The sequence below is a fragment of the Falco peregrinus genome, chromosome 5 (genome assembly GCF_023634155.1).
Source record: "Falco peregrinus isolate bFalPer1 chromosome 5, bFalPer1.pri, whole genome shotgun sequence".
NCBI lineage: Eukaryota > Metazoa > Chordata > Aves > Falconiformes > Falconidae > Falco > Falco peregrinus.
The window spans coordinates 65,635,846-65,656,501 of record NC_073725.1 but is presented as its reverse complement, the minus strand read 5'-3'; the positions used below and the strand labels follow the sequence as shown (position 1 = coordinate 65,656,501).

Sequence of the window (20,656 nt, the reverse complement as noted above, 5' to 3'; positions counted from 1 at the left end):
TCGTATTTGTCCACAAGCCCTATAACAAGGCATAATAACCCAGAGCAGAGAAAGAACAAGAAACCCAAGGAGTTATCCTGGCCACTTAATGAGAGCCCCTTGTCCATCAATGTCACAACAGCAATCCCAGATTGTTTGACATTAGAAGCTTAAGGCAGGGAGCTCTCCCTCCCCTTGCCATGTTACTAGGACAGCTTCTACTCCAGCTGTGTCATCGATACTGGCATCCTGGAGAAGCTCGATTCACCCACTACCTAGAAAAGACTTGGCTCTGTACTCAACCTCTGCTGCTCTGTTTAAGCCACCAAAGAATCAGAGTCCAGGGGGGATACCAGAACATGAAAAACCACCTCCTATGGGACAAGCCTGAAAGAAGAAAAAGCTTAACGAGCAAAGATCACAACTCCCAGGGGGCCGTGCCATCTTAATATAGCCCAGCAGAGGTCCTGAGCCACCGAGAAGTGACAGCAGAGTCAGCAGCAATGGGGAAAACAAACTGCTACAAGCTTCTGCATCTCATGGTCTTTCAGAGGAAGAACAGTGCTAGAAGCCCCAAGGATGTCATCAGGGAGATCAGTTCTGATCCTTGGTTTAGTGATATCACAAAGACCTTTGCAAAATGTAAACACAGCTAGGTCTCCTGCCTTGTACTGCCAGCTCAGAAGGGGCTGCAGCACTACAGCAGATGAACGATCTCAACCAAGATTTGCTAGCTAATGCATATATGTAGGGATCATTTGGGGATGAAAGGCACACCAGATAAATAAAATATCATCTGATAAAACTCTGCTCTTTTACTCCTGTAAATAAAAGATATATGACTTCCACTTACTAGCTGTTGTCTGCTTCTCTTTCAGGCAAGAGAGGAAGTCTGGTCTACAGGACAAGGGTAAGGTATAATTCCTAGAGCACAGAATTTGGGGTATTTTCAAAAGCTTGTTACATCACTCCTATCCAACCTCTGGTAAGAGCTCTCAGCCCACATTTTCCATGCAACAAAAGGAGATTCTGGGTATACAAGCTTGAAGCATCTTACCCTGGGTCTTAACGGTATATTGTGAGCTTGTACTGCCTATTAGTATTGAGGCTGGGATGCCAAGGGAGCTCAGGATGGGAGATCTTGAAAACAAGAAACCAAAACCTACCAAAGCCACGATTAATGGATGAACACAACCTTTAATGATCATGAACTTTGACTCCTACCACACGAGTCATTACAATTTCTGTCTCTTAACCACCATACTCATCATTCAGATTTGTAGCAAGCACATCAACACAAAAGAAGAAAAAAAAGGGAGAATGCAACAACAGTGCTGAGAACTGACAGTGGTGGGAACCTACCAAATTCAGCTTTGGCGTAACTAGAGATTCAGTGAGCGAGAAAAATAACGCAACACATGAGCGAGAGAGAAATGGAAACACGAAAAAGCAGCAGCAAGGACCCCTTAAATTCTTCTATCAAAGACAGCAACTGAGGAAGGTGAGCTTTTTTTTTTTTTATTAGGACAGGTTTCTGTTCATGTTTGACACCTGCCAAGGAAGGCAAGGGATGGCTTCTTACCAGAAGGCTGTAATACAGCCCCTTCAGGCACCAGGGCAGAAGATGCCTTCCCCTCTCAGGTGAAGGCGGTCCCTCAAGTGGCAGCTATTGGAATTAACTACAATTAGCAGGTCTTGCAAGGAAAGGGGAGTATCACAGCACTTACAAAGAAAAAAAACCACAGAGAAGGCTCTCAAAACCAAACAGATCCTACTCGTGCAGACAGACAAAGAAAAACGAAGAGCTGAAGGATCTTCCTGGTTCAGTGGGTGATCCCATGAGAGTCAGTCTCAAGGTGATCTTTAACGGCTGAACTGAAAAAAACCTACACCATCTTTTTAGAAATTCACTCAAACAAATCAAAGTCCAGGCTAAAGATTTGTAAGTGACAGCCCTCCTAACACTGTGCTCAGACTAATTTATAAATAAATCTATGAATTCTAACGGAGTTGAGGGAGGAAGATGACATAGCCAAATTAATTTGATTTTATTAATTAAAAAAACCACCAAGTTTCATCACCCCACCACTCTTCAGAGGTTGTATGAGAGTGGGGGGAGGTATGCTCATTAATTATGCAGAAAATGCAAAACTATCATCCTCTGAATGAGTTTAAAACAAGGAGAAACCCTTTCAGAACGGGGAGAAATTACTCCCCAAGGCAGCTGAAATTTCTCTTGCAACTTCAAAGGACAATAAATTATTCAAATCGCTCACGTCACTCCGCACACTCGCTCACTCTCTCCCCTTCTCAATTTTATGCTCCTGAGTCAATTAAAGGTTTGGAGGACTCAGAGAAACTTTGTAGAATGCTAAACCAGTTGCAGCTCCTTCTATTTATTTTTTTCCTCTTTAAAGCTTTGCTTTTCCTCTCAGCCTCAAAAGGAAACAGAAATAATTCTGTGCATTACAGATTAAGCTAGCGGCATTGGTTTTAACCAAGCTCGTATGAAACAGTCATGTGTCATGTCTGCAACAAGCAAGATGGGACATGCGAAAAATTCTCTACACAACGATACTGTAAAAACAGGTCAATTTATGCTCCTTCTTGTCAACTGTTTAAATCACTCACTGCAGTATGCCCTTTCAAAGTCCTAGCAGTAGACATCCAAAATATATTTATAATGCTCTCTCCTGGCCATCTTCAGGTTTAGGTTAGCTGTGATCTCTTCCACAGTCACGCTGTTATCTGCTGTGCCCTTGGACGGAACAGGCGCCTCCTCTGCCAAACTGTAACATGACTATTTAGCGTTTGCAGTATGAGAACCCCAAACCAAGGCTGAGACTAATTACAGCGGACAACAACATGGCAAGAGTAGTCCTTGGTCAAAAAAGCAAATCTAGACAAGCAAAAGGGGGGAAGGAGGGTTGGGAAGGTGTACCCATGGAGCGAGGACGCTCCTGACTCCTGTTCTAGTACCTGGCCCATAGGCTGGATGATGGTTAGCTCCACCACGTGCAGCAGATGGTATAAAACGTGACTATTTTAATGAACTTTAATAATCCCCCAAAATTAAAGGCAGCTGCAGTGCAGAGAACATCATAGCTTTCTAAGGTGGGAACTGGGACCAATTATGTTGCAAGAGAACATCCTTGACTGGAGGGGAAGACTGGCACAGAGTAAATAAAACTGTTCTTTGGAGATTGTGTCTCACAGGCCAATTTGAGCCCAGATTCCATCCCACACACACTGAAGAACGACATTCCTCTGGTCGGGTGTCCTTGAAAAACACTCTGCTTGCCTTCTAAGAATAATATCGGGCTTGCCAGGCCACAAAAAGGGTGGGAATACCCTCGCAGATTCCCTTTAGTGACCCAGAATTTTCCTATCTATCCTGTCTTGAAAAGACACAACCACGCAGACCTTGCCAGGCAGATGAAAAGCTGACGTGACCCAGGGTCTTGGTGCAACACCAGAAAGATCCTGTCCTTCCTGGCAGCGTGTGCAAGAACTGTTGGGCAAAAAGGACACCCAAAGGGGAAAGTCACAAAGAAGTAAGTATTGGCTTTCTGGTAAAGCCTGACACAGAGTAAAAGCCCTAGTCTTGGCATCCAGGTATGGCGAAGATTTTCTCTATCACAAACACTTTGTAGATGACATTTTCACACAAGCTGCTTGTTTACACAACAAACAGATGCTCTTTTCCCCTAACTTAGACATCTAATGAAGCTGAGCAAGAACCTCTGTTTGGGAAAACATCCTTTATCAGGAGACACCCATGACTGGGTCCCAAACACCCGTAGCTGCTGCTGTCCCCAGGTGCTCCTCAGCAGAGATTAATCTAATAAGCATTCACAGCGTGGGGCACAGCTGAGACCTGGGAGGTGACAGCCCTCCCTGCCCCCAAGGAAGCTCTTTCAAAAGATGATTTATTTCCTCTTCAGGTCCTATAGAAGACACAAACTTTACAATTCAAGTTATCTAAAAAATAAGACACACAAAAAAAGAGAAACACACCACTCAATCCAGGCAGGCAAGGTTTAATTCAATCAGGCACTTAAAGAAGGTGATACAGAGGCTTCATTTGGTGTCCTTGAGTGGAACAACTAGTCCAGAACCCTCAGCAACCGCAGCCTGGATCGCAGCTGGCAGAGGGAGATGGTGGCAAAGGAAAGGGCAATTCAGAAACAAGGACAAGCGAGGTGTCTCCTTGCCTACAAAGGCAACTGGTGCATGGGGAATACAAGCAGCACGTGGATCCAGGGCAGGGCAGCAGGGATCTCTGCCTTCTGGGAGGATGCAATTCAGATGGTGCCTCTTGTTGCACACTGTTAAGACCCTACTCACTGAAGGAACAATGTGCAACACCAAGTAGAAACTCCACCACCTACCAACCGACTACACAACCTCCCACAGGTCCCCACCTTCACTTCTGTTGCACACTGCTACAGCCCACATTCACCAAGGGAAAAGAGCCTTTCCACAGCATCCCCCCAGCTCCTCAGCGCCCAGCAGGTATACTGTCATATACCTCAATTGCTCGTGGGGCAGTTCAGCCTCACCACATTTCGGCATCTTCCTTCTCTTAGGACAGCACTGTTGCATTGTCATGAATCAGTCTCCAACACTCATAAATGGAGCAACTTTCTCCCACAATGCAGAACAATTCACTTCCTACTGATGTCAACTTAACATGCCTATCAAGTCCTAAGATGGAGCCTCCTTGATTTTTACTGCCATTTTATCTGACAACTGCTGTCTTGGCCAACAACAGATCAAAACTAGGACCTTCAGAGCTAAATGCTGCGAGCTCTGCTGTAGAGGCTAATCCTCTGTGGATAAGAGCACAGGACCATTCAGAGGAGAGGAATCAGATACACCTGTAAGTCACTGTGATCTGGATCTCAGCAAGGCAAGTCTTGCAGCCAGCCACCAGCTCCTACATCTCACACCACGGAGCACACACGTTCCACACAGCTTTTTTCACTGCATCAGCTCCCAAAATGCAGTACCACTTTGTCAACCTGAACATGGACCTACAGGAGCTCCTCTCCCAACCCACAGCACTTGTTTTCCATCCCCGCATGCATGGTGCAACCCTTACTGCCATCTGCTGCCAGCCTCCACGGATGCACTGCAGCTCATGAAGCGCAAGAGCCTCCCGCACACATGCACGTGGCATGAATTACTGTGTTCTGCAAATTAATGGTGGAGCAAGGGCAATTAAAAGGAAAGCAAGCCAGGGTAATGCATCATAAAAAGGGCTTTATTCTTTTATTTTGTCAATTGCAATTTAGATTTAATTATTTATGGTAATACTTCAGAGTGTGCTAGTAAGCGTTCTATAATGTGATTTATAAAAGGAAGGAAACCTAAGTAATAAGTAATGTTCACTACTGCATCTGCTATTAAATCTTTGCTGGGATGGAGAGAGCCACATGCCAGCCTTCTGTATATGCAAAGTACCAATTAGCAAAGCACTACTGTAAAACGCAAAGGTTTAATCAATGGAAAAATCCACTTGAAAACAGCGAGCATGCTGATTTCAGTTATAAAAATTACCCCATTTCTATACCATAAGTGGCTTTTTATCTGCAACTGAGGAGCACTTAAAGTGGGCATGTTGTTCCTTCAGATAGCACAGGAGGGCAGGAGTACCTGACCACTGCCCTAAACCCCAGTCAAATGCAGCTGCACCCTGCCCAGTGCGGGCAGGAAAACATCCTGCCCAGCCACAGCCAGCCAGACAAGACTGATTCTGCACAAAATGAGATGCTTTAAGGTGCTCACTGCAGGGATTTTATGACTAGGGCTGGGTGCATGACCGGGAAACAGCAAGGCTTGGTTCCATGCCCAAGTACGTCAGCAATTTCGGAAACTGTTCCCCTCCCTGGACCCATACCCAGACCTCACCTATCTGTGCTGTCTGGTTTGCTATCAGCTCAAAGGGGCACAAGATCTGCCTCCTTGGCTGTGCAGTGCAGCACAGCAAGGCACAGCTCTTGGGAAAGGCCTCCCCTAACTCACTGCAGTAATGCCGATTAACGTTACTCACACGACCAGCTGAATTCTTAACAAAACGCTAATACATTCCATTGAATGTGAAGCCATTGCAAATAATCACAGTTAGCAATTTCCAGTTCTACGGCTGCACTTGACCAAACAGAAGAAACAAAGAAAGTGTCCATACGCAACCCAAGAAAAAGAGAAGAAACAGGTCTGCTTTATACCTTTCAATTATCCTCTTCAGCTTCACAGGGAAGAACAGTAGGCAGAAAGCAGTGTGGCGCTTTGGTTTTTTAATTTAAATAGCAGTTTCCTTTAAATAGAATGTTCCTGCCATAGAAAGATTTAAATCACTAACTGAGATCAATTAGCCTCGGAAACAAGGGAAGTATTTTAATGGTCCTTTGATTGCAGAGGCCGCAGCTCCTTCAGTGCCGCACTGGAAGAGGAGGCAAGTTCAAGCGTTCAGCCCCACACTTTGCTGGAAGGGGAGCTGCCTCCCGGCGACGCTGGGAAGGTGGTGCCCTCCAGGAGCCAGCAGCCCAGGGGGTTCCCACCTGTGATACAGGCTTCTGGCCCCCGCGGGGGCACCACCCCGGCACTGCCTGGCATCGCACGCCCTGGGGGGCTGTAATGCCTTGGCAGCCCCCCTGGTGAATTAGGGCAGGAAATCGGGTCAGCGTCGTGGCAAGTGCCAGCCAAATGGAAGCTGGCCAAGGGATTACGCGAGAGGCAGTGTGACAGAGCCCAGGGCCATCTGATGGGAGAGGACATTGTCAGAACAGAGTGACAGGTCCTCACACAGTCTCTGCAGTTGTGACAGACAAAGCTGTTTGCTGTTTGCACGCCTCAGTGGGGAGCACTGCAGACCAGCTCAGATGCTACTGACTGGCCTGGCACAGGCCAGGCCTCCTCCAGGCAGGATTCGGCAGCCCCTCCAAAACCAGGAGCTCTCAACTCATCATTACCAGGCAGAGAACAACAGCTGCAGAGCAGTTCAAACAACTGGCAACATAACGGGGAGCATCTCCAAGGGCAAACAGGTCAGGGAGATGCTGACATGCTCTACAGGTTAGGAGAAGAGACACCGCTTGGCCAACTTCACCTGCGCATCAAGCAGATAAGAGCAGCCCTGCCTTGGACACCGAGTCCTGCAACCTGCAAAGTTCCTGTATGTACATCTGTGAGCAGCAAGAGGGAAAAAAAGCGCAAAACCTCACTGTTCAGAATCCAAGGACACTGCAGAACTACAGGAGGGAGAAACTTGGCTGCTAGCGGCAAGGTGTCTGCTGAGCAGTGACAGATTTCAGCGGGGCTTGGGCCACACAACTGGTGCCTTCTGTGTCTGATCAGCATCAGCCCTTCCTGAGGGCACATTTCCACCAAAAGTGCTTCGTAGCAGTCAGACAGCATGTGGGATCTCCCAGCTCTGCTGGAACCTCTGAGCAAGTCTTGCCCCACAGAAGACAGGGACAGACAAGGTGCTCGTTCCTTCCCAGGAAAACCACACACACAGAAAAACTGAAGCCACACAGCCATGATTTTGTGGAGCTTTGATTCTGCAGAGTGCCCACTCCCAGCAGTGAGCACACATGGCTTGGTGTACACTTAAAAGAAAAGAGGACCTCAGTTCTCACAGGCACTCAAGACATCACAGCAGATGAATCAGGGCTCTACTTAAACAGAGAGGCACTTGCACACACAAATCTCCATCTGCGCTTGCAAAGCTGCATTGCTTGTTTTGTAAAAAGGAGGACAAAGTGATTTGGCCAGGAGTGTTGCAGCAAACCAGTGGCAAGAATGGGACTCTGGAGCCCTGACACTGGATTTTCCACTGTTGCATCCCCTCCCCTCCTGACTCTACTGCACAAAGAGCCAGGAATGGAGATTTCTGCTTTGCAGCCTCCTGCTTTTGCAGGAGCCAATGCAGGTAGCAGCCTACCTCCCACCAGCGCCCACTTTCACAAGCCACCAAGGCCACCGCAGCCCAGGTGGAACACAGCAGCTGGCTTTAACCATCCACGTTGGCTGCTCAGACAGAATACAAGAGCATCGGCTGCAACATCCAAGTAGGACCCTGGAATAAACACTTGGGCAAAAGGCTCATGCTCGGTTCCTTGCTGCCAACCACTGCACTGCTCCTGCTGCTCAAGACAGGCAGCTCAAACTGAAGCCTGGGTATGTCTTTCTGAACACTAGTGGCACCGTTTGAGGTATGGACTGACCCACAGCTACATGCCAAAAAAATGGCCCTATATAGTGAATCCCCCCGGAGCCCAGCTCACTTCCCGGGCTCATTAAATGAAAAAGAACAAAAGGAAACATTACCTTTCCTCACAAGGACATTTGTCCCACCAAAGGGGGGCTGAACATGAACTGAACAAAACTCGATCATGGCAATGGCAAATATAACCCCACTCGCTTACCGCAGTGAAGAGAGAAAGCCATGTTCAAGAAAAAAATCTCCCAGCAACAAAAGGTCGAGGATCCGTTCAATCCTCGGTGACCGCATCATCTTAATAAACCCTGATAACGAAGCGATTACGTTAAAAGCTGTCAAGGGCTACACTGACCAAAGCAGCCCTCTCACCAGCTTCAAGCAGCTTTGCTGGGGAAGAAAAAAAAGTCATAATTCAATCAGCTTGGAAAAGTCTATTCCCCACTGATCCCAAGTGATCAGCCTTCGTGTCGAAGGAACATTACATTCAAGTCACTGAAGATTTTAACTTTTTTTTTCTTCCCGTTTTCATTTTTTACAGCAAGAACTGAAAGGCAGTGAAAGATAAAAACGGTGTTAAACTGGAACTGGTTCACTCAGGGGAAGGAGAAACACAATGCTCTTTCTTTGGATGCTGTTTTGAATCCAGCCCCAGCAAGTAACATGACAACGGTCACTAGTGTCTGACAGATGCCTGAAAGGCAAGAGCAGGAGAGGACAATATGGGTGAGCTGGGTGAAGATGGGGCCGGGAGAAAGGGGAGGAAGGCTCTGGCAAGAGCTGTCAGGCAGTTCCCTCCCCTTCTCTCCAGCTCTCTGGCAGTCTTAGGTGCAACTTGAGATTCAACGCAGGCTATGAGGACATAGCTGCCCTGCGTCCCTCTAAGACAGGCCTGGGAACAACAGGAAGGCACTGGTGGAAAGCTAAAGACGCTGGAAAATTAAGATACATGATCAGGTAGTAAGCACTTCTTTGATGCTAAAAAGGACAGGGGGATACTTTGCTGGCTCTAAGCATTAAGGCTTGTTCCTGCAAAGCATGGGTGAAAATAAGGAGCAGAGGAACAGCAGAGTCACTTACTTTCAGCTATGCACCCTATCAGCAGCACGGAGAGAAGGTTCACGAGGGAGACCAGCGAAGACATCCCAGGGCTGGGAAGGATCCTCATCCTCTGCAATGGCCTTTAGCTCCAGCCAGGAAGGCTCCGGGTCAGCAGGACTCACAGCGTCTCCCCAGCGTTGTCAGCACCTGCGTATGCACAAAGGCAAAGGGGTGAGCACTTGGAGGGAGGTCGAGGGCAGCCGACATTGCAGAGGGAGGGGGCAGCTGAGCAGTGCCCAGAGCACCAGCAGGGTCCCCAGAAAGCGACTGCTGTGCACGGCCTCTGTGGGGAGGCCAGGCAGTCCTTCGCCTTGATACCACAAAGGACTTGGCCAGCTCCATCGCCAAGCAGACTGGTGGGGGCATGAGGCCAGCCTGCTCCAGCCTCCCTGCCTCAGCAGGTAATGGAGCATTTCTGTGCATGCACTCACACAAAGGGAGGGAACAGCACAAGAAAGAAAAGTGTAATCAGAAGGCACCAACTGCACAGAGCCCGTGTTTGAAGTTTAACACCCATCAGCTTCTCTCCCCTCCCCAACAGAGGAGAAAGGCAGCGCTGGCCAAGCAGCACACACGCAATGAGGTGTGAAGGGATCTGACCCGACAGGGCTCAGGGACCCTCTTAAAGGGCGATTCTTCCACAAAAGCACAGGGCAGGCAAAGAAAAACTGAAACCTCACTCATGAAAAACCCAGAAAGGAAGAAAAAAAATCCCCCACAAGAGGGAAGATGAAGCAGGAGATGTCTCCCGTGTTCCCTTTTGTTTGCTGAGGATCCGTGCATCTGGGGGAGGGATTTCTTTCCTGCAGAGGCAGGCTCTGTGCTGTGCAGCACTCACCCCAATGCAGCCAGCCTGAACCTCAGCCCTGGAATCAGCGTAGGTGCTCCAGAGCCCCTCCTGCAAGGCAAATGCATGCTCGCAAGTCTCCCAGGCTACTCACCGTAGCTGGGATTACAGCAGCTACGCTGCACGGCTGAGAGTCCCTACCCTGCTCGGTGCCCCAGTTTCCCCACCCGCAACACACAGAGGAACGGCGTTACTGAGCTAACACAAAGCTGGAGGAGACAAAACCTGGAGCAGGGGGTACCACCATTGATCCTGATGGACCAAAAGGCACAGCAAACAAACAACTTGCAAGGGATGTGCAGGAGAGATTTTCTCCTGACCGCTTCTGCCCTGGATGTGGAAGAACGTGGCTGCAGGAAAGCACCAGCACATTAGCACAGCTGCGACAGCGGAGCAAGCCCAGCACCAGCCTGCTCCCCTTGCCCTGCCGGCACATTTCCATGGAGACAACTCCCGACTCCAAACGGAGCTGCCTGCTTACAGCTTTATCCTGATCCTTTTGCAAAGCTGGAATGGCATTAAGGGAGCTGTATTCTTAGCAACTACCCCAGTCCTGTGTGTCAATACTGGTAAATGCTTCCTTCAGTGATAGAGACAAGCTTTGCCCCAGAAGGGATGAAAATAGAGTGAAAACTGCTGTCACAACCCCCTCACAGGGTCGGCAGCTAAGAGGTTCCTCCATCAGACATGCTCTGAGCACCAGAATAATGGGTTAGAGTTCTGTGAAGGATGTTCTCAGATCTGTACGGATTCCTTCCTGCTATCAGCTACCCCAATTAAAAATCAAAACCGGGGTTTATCACCTTTTGGAGAAAAGCCAGGTAGGAGATATTGTACAGTGATCAAAGGCTTTAAAAGGAGTAAGGGGATAGTGAGGTTGCTTAAGCTTTCTGATACACATCAGGGTATAAGACCATCGGGACAGGCCATGTGAAGGGGCATTTTAATCTTTTTCTGTCCCATTAACTCTCCAAGGCTGAACTGTACAGAATTAAAGGAAAAGCCAGGATAAACAAGAAGTCCCCATATGCACTCAGCCCTAAAGAGCAACTTTTCAGCAAGGAGCTTTGGACTTGCACTTTGAGGATTACAAAGCCTCTGCTGTGTGCTCTGTGCTAGTCTAGATCCATTGTGCTTCAGTGCTGGCTCGTGAAAACCAAGCATAAATACCGATACTCTTACAAAAAAGAGAAAAAATCTGAATTATACCACTGGGAATCTCTTCAAATGTTTGTTCTAGATGCACTCAGAGAAACACACAGAGGCTCCAGCCAGACTTAATGTGGGGTTCACAGGGTTCCAAGGGCACAGAACAGCGCGCTGGGGTTTCTTTTGTTGTTGTCAGAGGCGAGCAGAGACCGGGAACATTATGAATAGCTGTGATGGTAATTGTTAATTAAACTGGGGATGTGGTATCAATGCCAGCACAACAAATGGAACTGAGTTGCTGTTCACTGGCTCTCCCTTCTCCCTGCTTCAGTCATGCAGCTCCCAGTTCCCACCAGAGAGGCTGGAGGGGGAGAGGGCAGGAGTCTGAAAGAGCAAGCATCCCCCCAACCATTTTAGCTCTCTAGATTTAAAAAAAACAACAACATAGGGCTAATTCAGTCAGCATTTCAGAAACTACTGTTTTTCTTTATCAGAGCAATATCCCCCCTGCAGCCCCAGTAAATGCTACCAAACATCTCCTTGAGCCTCATCTGCTCTCCAGATGCGGCACCAGTGACCTTCCACAGCTCAGAGTAGCCAAGAGCTATGCTGCCCCATGCAGCATGCCCCCAAAGTCCCCCGGATAACAGAGCTGAATGCAGGCATGTCAGAGAAATGTTCTGCCTCCTCCGAAGAGAGGAGCCTGGCAGCTCTGCTGTCGCATATCTAGCGTGGCTTTTCATGCCATATAACAGGCTCCAATAGAGAAGGTCTGGTAAAGATAGAGATAGAGAAGGTCTTGTCCCGGATCTAGTGTGGCTTTTCATGCCGTATAATGGGCTCCAATAGAGAAGGTCTGGTAAAGGGGATATAGCAACATCTCCAAGATTAGAGCAGGAGATGCCAGAGGGTGACACTTCCGCTCCGGTGCTAATGTGCTTCCTGAGCCCTTGATGGAGACAGAAAGTGCTGGCAGAGATATTAGGACATGTCAGCTTCAATCCAGCAACTCATCCTTCAGAGCAGGTACATCACTGGCTGTCTCCCCCAGATATGGGATTTTCAGGACAGCAAGTTGTGCACCCACCTGGTTCCCCTGCGGGTATCAAGGAGCAGCTGGGACAGGAGTTTGCTCTGCCTTCCCGGAAGCACCCTGCCAATAGGAAGACTGCAAACAGACTCTTACCCACGCACGATTCCTGCCTACAAGGCAGAACACGCAACATTTGGAAACCCAGCTACCATGCAACAAGGCTCTCCTGCCCTCCCAGTGGTGCTGAATTCAGGTAGGAATTGCTTTGATGAATGCTCAAATCATAAGGGCTCTATCACCCATTCTCTCTTCTCCTCTGCACGGGCACAGCTTACCTTGTCTATGCTCTTTGAAGCAGGTTTGCATCGCTCCTCCTGCCTGTCTGCTGAGCACCCAGCCAAGCTCCTGGCACCATATGAGTAAACATAATGGCAGCTTTCCTGAGCTGCTCCACGGACCTGCAAACCCTCACTAAATTCTCTGGCACAGGATCTCCTGCAACACAAGCAAACTACCTAATAGACCTCAATCCTTGCTAAAGAATGCAATTAAGTGAAGCCATGGCCCCCAACGGGGTCAGATTTGTGCTAGATACGGTCACATTTCAGGAATAAGATTAATTCTTACAGTAAAAGAGCTCCTGCAAGGCATTCATTCTTGTGCACTGCCTGATCTCTAGCTCTAAGTATGTACATGTGTACATCTTGTAAGTGCTGAGCACAGGACCTTGAAGAGTATTATTAAAAATAATAAAACTAAGAAGCATTTGCAAGCAGCTTCCCACTGTGGCTCCTCCAGCCAGTACCGAGCTAGGGATCTCCAGGGACCCAAGGGTGCCAGGCACAAAGGGTAAAATGCTCAGAAGGTCCTACATTTCTTAAGAGCTTAAGTTCCATTGAGAGTCAAAGGGACTTAACCTAAGCTGCTAAGATGCTTTTGAAGATCTTCCTCCCAGCAACTTCCATTTCAGAGGGTGCTGGACACCTAACTCCCTTAAGCTACTTCGGGTATCTGAGGGGATAAGAGGAGGGGGCTTTATTTACAGGTAAGTTTGGTTAGCTTGGTCCCCGATGCTTAAAGAGGGAGCCTGTGGGAAATGCTGCTAAAAACAAGTGTCTGCACAGTTACAGGCACCAGGATGGGTCAGAGCTACGCAGGTATTTTGCCACATGTTACTTTTTCTTAATCCCCCTGGAGCCAGTGATCAAAATGTTTGCTCAGCATTTACAAAAAAAACAGGAGGGAGGGACCACATCTTCATTTCAGATTAGAATATTACAACCTGAAAAAACGTCACAGAAAAAGCACTTGGGCTTCTCTTCTGTTTCACCTGCATGTGAAAAGGAGAAGGGTGACTTTAAAAAAATTCTCTGCAAAAAAAGTTCCACACAGATCTAGCGGATGATTAAACATCTTCATTTTCAGTAGCTGCTGCGGGAGAATTACTCCCATTAGACATATCAATCGAAGCAAACACCTTGCAGGCAGAGGGCTGCAACTGAGGGCTCTCTTCCTTCCAGCAGCACCAGCTTAGTTTGTGCTGCGTATTAACAAAGGTCAGTGGGTCACTTCATTTCCTCCCAGCAACCTCTTTAAAGAAAGACAGAAAAGCTTTTAGCACAACCACTAGCTCATTTGTCACCTCCCCTGGGGAGGGGAGAGATGAAATTTAAATTTCCTACCCCACGTTTCTGTCTTGCTCCTACCTAACACCCTGCCCTCGGCAAACCCAATCCCGCCAGCGCTGGGACGGGGCTGCCAGTGCTGGTGCCTCATGCAACGCAGGCAGCTGCCTGCTTGGACCTGGCCCAGGTCCCCATGGGCACTGGGGAGCAAGGAGATGCCAACAGGCAATGCTATCCTGGAAGCCTGCACGGCCCGTGTGTCCACACTCAGGTTGCTTTGTTTGCAAGTATTAGCCTCTTTTCATGTAGGAAACACAGCATGAAGACACGAGCTTCCAAGTATGTGTTTCTGACGCTCGTTTCCCCCTTCCCACGCACTAACATGCTGACCCTATTTAATGGGGGGGGGGGGGGGGGGGGCGGGGTAAACCGCAGCCATCGTGGTTCCCTATCAGGAATTTGAAAGCCAGTGGGGGCGCAGAGAGGAAGATGCTGCTGATGCCCCTGCTCAGAAAGCAGCCACGCGACCTCAAATCTTGGTTAGACAGGAGAGCCCCTGAGGAAGTTCACCCAGAGAGCAGGGTCTGCACGCAACGGTATTGTTGCTGCTGCTCACAGGGTTAGCTTATGGGAGAGAAAAAAACCAAAAGAAACCTGCCAGCCACAAAAGAGAAATGCTAAATGTCCCAGCGAGACCTGCTGCCAGAACCATGCACATCCTTCCCCCACAACAGGGAAACTCCTAATGCTCTGCAGCCCCCTCACCCTGAGCCTCCCGAATCGCCCTCATCAGGCCAGCAAAGCCCCTAAAATGACTTTGTCTTCTGGGCCTCTTCACCTCAGCAAAGACACCCCAGGTGTGGGGGAGCCTGTTGCTGCTCAGAGGACGAGTCTCTGCTGGGGCACGTGGGACTGCCGCGCTCCCATCTCCCACAGGACCCACCTCCCCCACAGTGCTTCAATAAAGCTTAATAAACCAAATACAAACCCCATTCACCGTCAAAGCTCATCTCCAGACTAACTGGTGGCTTTAGGTGCCCGGCTCCAAGGGCTGTGCAGAAAGGACTGGTCTCAAAACGCGTGAGTCTGCCTGAAAAAGGAGGTGTCAGACCAACCCACTTCAAAACACAGGCCATGGTCTTGGCAACCGCATTTAGAGCGGCCAGTAGAGATCCTTCAGAGCTAAGCATGACTGTTTATCTATCAGGGAGTTACTCAGATCTTAAAAAAATATATATTTACAAGTATGAGGCAGAGTATTATCTTCCGTGGGGAAACAAACACAGATGGAGAAAAAAGAGCTTTGATCAGAACTGTCTTGGTCCTATACGCTGCTTTTCATCCCCAGATCTCCAAGTGCTTTAATATGACAGTATTATCCCTTTTTACAACGTGAGAAACCAGAATAAACTGCACACTAAGACAGCACTCTGAGCATGAAGTCATATTGCCTCTCGCTGTGTTTGCACGCACACATGCACACGCTTTTTCTGTCCCTGCAGCATTCCTGGTCCTCCTGCGTGCAAAGTGCCCAGCACTGTCGCCAAGCAATAGGCACGAAGGGCATTTTGGGGTTCAGCACTGCAGGTGTTGCAAGAGATGCTACTCCCTGCCCAGGGGCGTGATGGCACAGAAAGGGTTAAGCCATGGTCACCGGAGGAGAAATGAGGCAGGAGAGCTCCCCGTTGGGTTCGAATGGTCAGGAGAAATTAATTTCCCACCACCACGTTCCCTGCAGTGACAGCTCTGACAAGCGGTGATGCATCTGTGGCGGCCAGGAAGCGTTCCGCAGGTGTGGTGCAGCACAGACAGGGGCAGAGGGGACACTGCCATAGCCAGAGGCAACCAGCAGTGAGGGGATGATGATGATGAGGAGGAGGAGGAAGCACAACTCCCATGGCCAGCATGCACCCCTATTAAGCCCAAGCCCAACCATACTGTGAGGTGCTGTGGCTGCAGCCCAGGGAGCACCCCTGAAGGACCACCCCTGCTGCAGTGAAGGCAGAGCAAAAAGCCTGTGCTAGTGGCAGCACCATGGCATCACCAGTGAGAGGGAGGCAATGCCAGAGCAACCAGAAACCCCAGGAGCATCCTTCTGGGCCCAGCACAGAGCTGAGCTAAAGACATAGCTTCTCCTCTGCCTCTGTGCATGCAGGGCAGGAGCTGAGATGCACAAAGGCACAAGGCAGGGAAGAAACCCACCCAGGCTCCCCTCTGCCCCATCCCCTTCCCCTGCACGCAAACATACACTATCCTTCAGAATTTACCAACAAACCATCGCAGATCTCTGCCGAGCACCAGACAGCATCAGTGATCATCGACAACTACATTTCCTTGTGGTTCAGGGTAATACTTCACATTTCTTTTTTCAGGTCTTCGAGCTTTATTTATTTATTTAGGAAGTCATTCATCATTAGCCCCAGCTTAGCTGCCTGACAGACTGGGAGTTCCTTGGGGCACAGACTGCATCTCGTCTCTGCGCTTGCCATGTGCACACCAACAGCACTGGGTAAATAATCGTCCGTCAGTCTCAGCTCACAGCATCCTCAGCACAGCACACCAGCCAGCCTCCACAAGGGGAATAAACACGATCTTCTGCAATAAAATAATGCCAAGGAGAAAATCACCAACATCCTCCCCTCCCAAAGCATGTGCATCCCAAGCCTGGGAGCCCAGCAGATGGGTGATGCTGGGTTATTGCAACCTGCTCAAGACTGGTGGGGAAACGCCAGGCAGCAAAGGAGCATGCACCAGCACCAAACCACACTGGCCTTTGGGACACTAGGCACACTGCCAACTAAGATTATACATGATTTAAAAAAAATACCAAAAATCTTTTTTTTAATTTGGCCCAAATGTTTGCAGCAGGTAGGGATTCCTGAACAAGTCTGAAGAAAAGGAATATACGCCCACTCTGACCTACAGCAAGCGCCCCAGGCTGCAGTTCCTTCATATATACACACACCATCTCTTGCAAGAGACTTGACATCATTTACACTCATGTTGGTTGTTAGCAATCTGCCAGTCTGTGTTGTGTAGCGCAAGTCTTCACTGAAATTTTTGCACTGGCAAGAGCACTAACACCTCTCCCCATCACAGCCATCCTTTCTCTGACCCGGGCAACGCAGCCATAATCATCACTGGACCTTTTCCAAATCAGAGATATCAAGCAGCACTCAAACAAAGCAAAAGAAAAAAAAGGAAAAAAACAGAAAAAAACCTCAACAAAGAGCCCAACCAAACAACAGCCCACTGCCAGCAAAACCACAACAGTCTTTCTCATGTCTGGAGTCCAAGCTAAGAAAAAGCATTTTTCCATCCCAGATCAAATGAAGGATCAGATCAGCGCTCCACCTTCCCGGGAAAGACTTCCTGGACTCACATCTGTGTGTGTCAAACTAAGAACATATGAGAAAAACACTGAACAATGAGGAAACAGTGCTTTCCTGACTCTCAGCATGGCATGAAGATGACCTGTACTGGGAAGAGTCCATCCAAATGGCATCTGTCCCTCCAAACAGGCTAATCCCTCCAGCTTTGGCTTACTGCTCCCTTCACATGGCAACTTGGATGCTGCTGCATCTTGCAGCCTTCTCCACTCTCTAAACCCTCTGCCAGGCCTGCACAGGGGCTCCTTTTGCTGTCAGCAGCAGGAGGCGGTGATGGCCCCCTCCCCTCACCCCCAAAACCCTGTGCAAGCAGGAGGGGTCAAACCTTGTTCCTGGGGCTGACAACGCTGCTCCTCACTGACGGCAGCTCAGCTGCTGACAGAAACCTGCCTGGCCTTCCTCCAGCTCCTACAGCTTTCTGCTGCCCTCTGAGGGCAATTTAACCTGCTTTCTTCAGAAAATAGGTGGTTGTTACCAAAAAGTCTCATGCAAACCTTCCCCTGAGGACAAGTGGTGGGTTCCCAGCCCCAGCAGCCAGGCCAGGAGCACGGGAGGCCAGTTCCCACAGAGCGCATCACTCTGGGGCAGGACTGCAGCTGAGCGACACAGCCTGCCCACCCATTGCTGCTATGAGTTTGTGTCCAAGTAAAGCATCCTTCGCCAGCCTTCATCAGCCCATGCAGAAGACAGAAAAAAATATTAAAGAAAATAAGTTAATTAGGAAGATGGGCGTACTTCATCAGTTCCAGCTTAGAGTGCTGGATCAGTGTAGGATGCCACCAGTCCTCTTGCAAGAACAACCTTCTCATTACAGGCAATTGTTGATCAATTGCCTCCATCAGCGCTCGGGCTCCTCAGAGCTCTCCATTGAACACAATACCGAGCACCTAGGCAGCTTGCTGGGCCCCATGGGACGGTGGCAGCAAGACCCTCCTGGTGCTCCCACAGGAGCTCACCCCCCTGGCGCAGGCACCCCTCTACCACCAGCATCACCCCAGGGAGGGGAATGCTACCACCAGCTTTGTCCAGATTTTGCATGACTCCTTTTTTTCCCCAGGTAGACACAATCCCCAATAATATGAGCTACAATAAATAGAAATAACCCAAAAGATCCCCAAATCACACATACACACCCCTCAGGCCAAAACCAAACCCCCAAACTCTCTCCAAACACAACACCCTGGAGAATTTCAACCCATCACTACAGACCCAGGCAAGGACCCTGCTCCCTCACACCCCACTGAATCCAGAGGGGCTCCTGCTGAGTAATACCAAGTTGGTCTGGATTTACACTAAGAGGAAAACTTGACCCCCTGCTTATCATTTGTAGGGTTGCCCATGGCCAAGACATGCATAACGACTGCTCTGGCTTTCCCATTCTGGAAAAGGCAATTAAACTCCAGAGGCTGGAACAGCTCAAGACCACACAGAGACAAGCCAAAAGCCTTGGGAAACAAAAAAAGGAAAGAAATCTATTTCCTTCTATGGCCTGGATGTGACATGGCCACTCTTGTCTGCACGTCCCTGGGTAGCCAGGCTGGGAGACGAGACGGGAGTGTGCGGTCCCTGTGCAAGGATGGAGCTGCCTGCACACACTCCACTTATCAGCAAAAAAACAAATGAGAGGAAATAAAAGTAGTGAAGCAAATATGTAAAGTTTAGCCCAATTACCATGTGGTGGTAAATGAAAATCATTGCGGCATCAGTGCAGTTGATGATCTGTTTTGTTACCTCATACCCCATGAAAAAGGTAAAATTGTGCTTCAGTTAGGGAGGGTTAGAAGCAGCAGTGGGAACAGGAGGGTGAGTCTTGCTGCTCTGCACAGCACCACTGTACCAGCAAATCCCCCAGCAAGCGAGGACGGGGATCCTGAGCCGCAGTAAGAAGGATAAAGATTCTTGTCTTTCTTTGTCCACACCATAGAGCTGGCCTCGTCGCCACAGCTTGCATCTTGCTGATTAGTGACCAGCAAGTAAAGCCAATCAAGGTTATTAGTAAGTGCTATCTTCCCTGGGTTTTGCAGCAGCCTGCTCAGAAGTACTGCACGGGAGGACATTTACCCCACCTCGGCACACCAGGGATGCTCCACCCTGCCATGAGGACCCACCACTGGCCAGCACACAGGGCAACATGGCTCCCACAGCCACAGACCCATCAGCGCCTCCATGTGTGTTTTTTCCACCCCAGGATCAAGCACGCTGCAATCAAGACCAACACAAAGGCAGAGTGCACCCTCTGGGCACTGAGGGCACTGGGACATCGCTCCTGGACCTCCCCGATCTCTCTAGTTCAACCTGCCTGTTCCTTCAGCATCTCTCCCCCAACCATTTCCTTGTCAGGTGCTCCAGCCCTGCCAGCCAACAGAGGGGTTAAACTCCATAAAGAGGATTTGGTTTTGAGCTTGCAAGACAGAAGATGAGCAAATCCCTTCCCTTGCTCTGGCAGGAATCCTGTGTCTCAGACCCACCAGCCAGGGGAGATTAAGAAAGGAGGAGAGAAAGAAAAAAACCCATCCATCACTTGCTGCCATGATCTCATCTGAATTTAAGAGCTAAGCTGGGAGGATGGTAGGTCACTGTTTGGGCTGGTGGAGCCCTGCAAACCAGCAGACACCAGAGCAGCCTGGACAGGGTCTTAGGCTGCACTACTCAAGGTCAGCAACAGGGCTAGGAAGCTGCATCCATGCTCCATGCTTGCTTTCCCTCTCATTTAATTCTGGCCTGTCTATCTAGGGAAGCCTCTGGCCCTTGTCACATCCCTGCAGAGTGCCCCAGCTCGAGCGGGCGCCTCCATGAGTTACCTTAACGCATTGAATGAAGCCCCACAAAACACACCAGCGTGCAGCAGCGCCCGAGTGGTGCAAGCCAGGAATGCTTCTCAGCCTAGCAGCTCAGCCAGGCAGGGCTGTGCTGCAATTTTCATCCTCCATATGAGATGCAAAATTAATAGGCTGCTAAATAAGCAGAAACTGGGAGTAACATCACCCTCACGATATTCCAGCTCCTGCCTGACAGCCTCATCTTGCCAGGCTGGCTTACTTCTATTAAATATGATTTTCCTCCCTTTCTGCTCTGAGCAGCTGTAGCAGCATGGTCCTGCTGACATCCCACCCCAGAGTAGCTGCATTTCATTGGTTACGATAAAGCAACCCATACACAGCCAGTCCGTGCCAGCAATGCATCAGAGGCAGCTTAAAACATTTATAAGCATTCAGAGATTGATAATATCCCTCCTACAGCAGGCTGTAGGAAAGGAGCTTGCAAAAGGACCCTGGGAGAACCTACCCATTACCCAGGATTCAAAAAGAC

The 20,656-nt window shown here is 49.2% G+C and overlaps 1 protein-coding gene across 11 annotated transcripts in view; it reads right to left on the bottom strand.

Annotated features, from left to right (window-relative positions):
- The window catches only part of PTPRS (protein tyrosine phosphatase receptor type S), a 161,847-nt gene that overhangs the window by 89,394 nt on the left and 51,797 nt on the right, over positions 1-20,656 (bottom strand). For 10 of the 11 annotated variants that reach the window (XM_055804730.1, XM_055804737.1, XM_055804729.1 and 7 more), the window contains one exon: positions 9,284-9,451. In XM_055804730.1, the coding sequence (XP_055660705.1) occupies positions 9,284-9,371 (88 nt within the window). In that variant the 5' untranslated portion in view covers positions 9,372-9,451. Of the gene's footprint in view, positions 1-9,283; positions 9,452-9,735; positions 9,757-20,656 lie in introns of those variants that run through there. The other variant, XM_055804732.1, reaches the window with a different exon arrangement.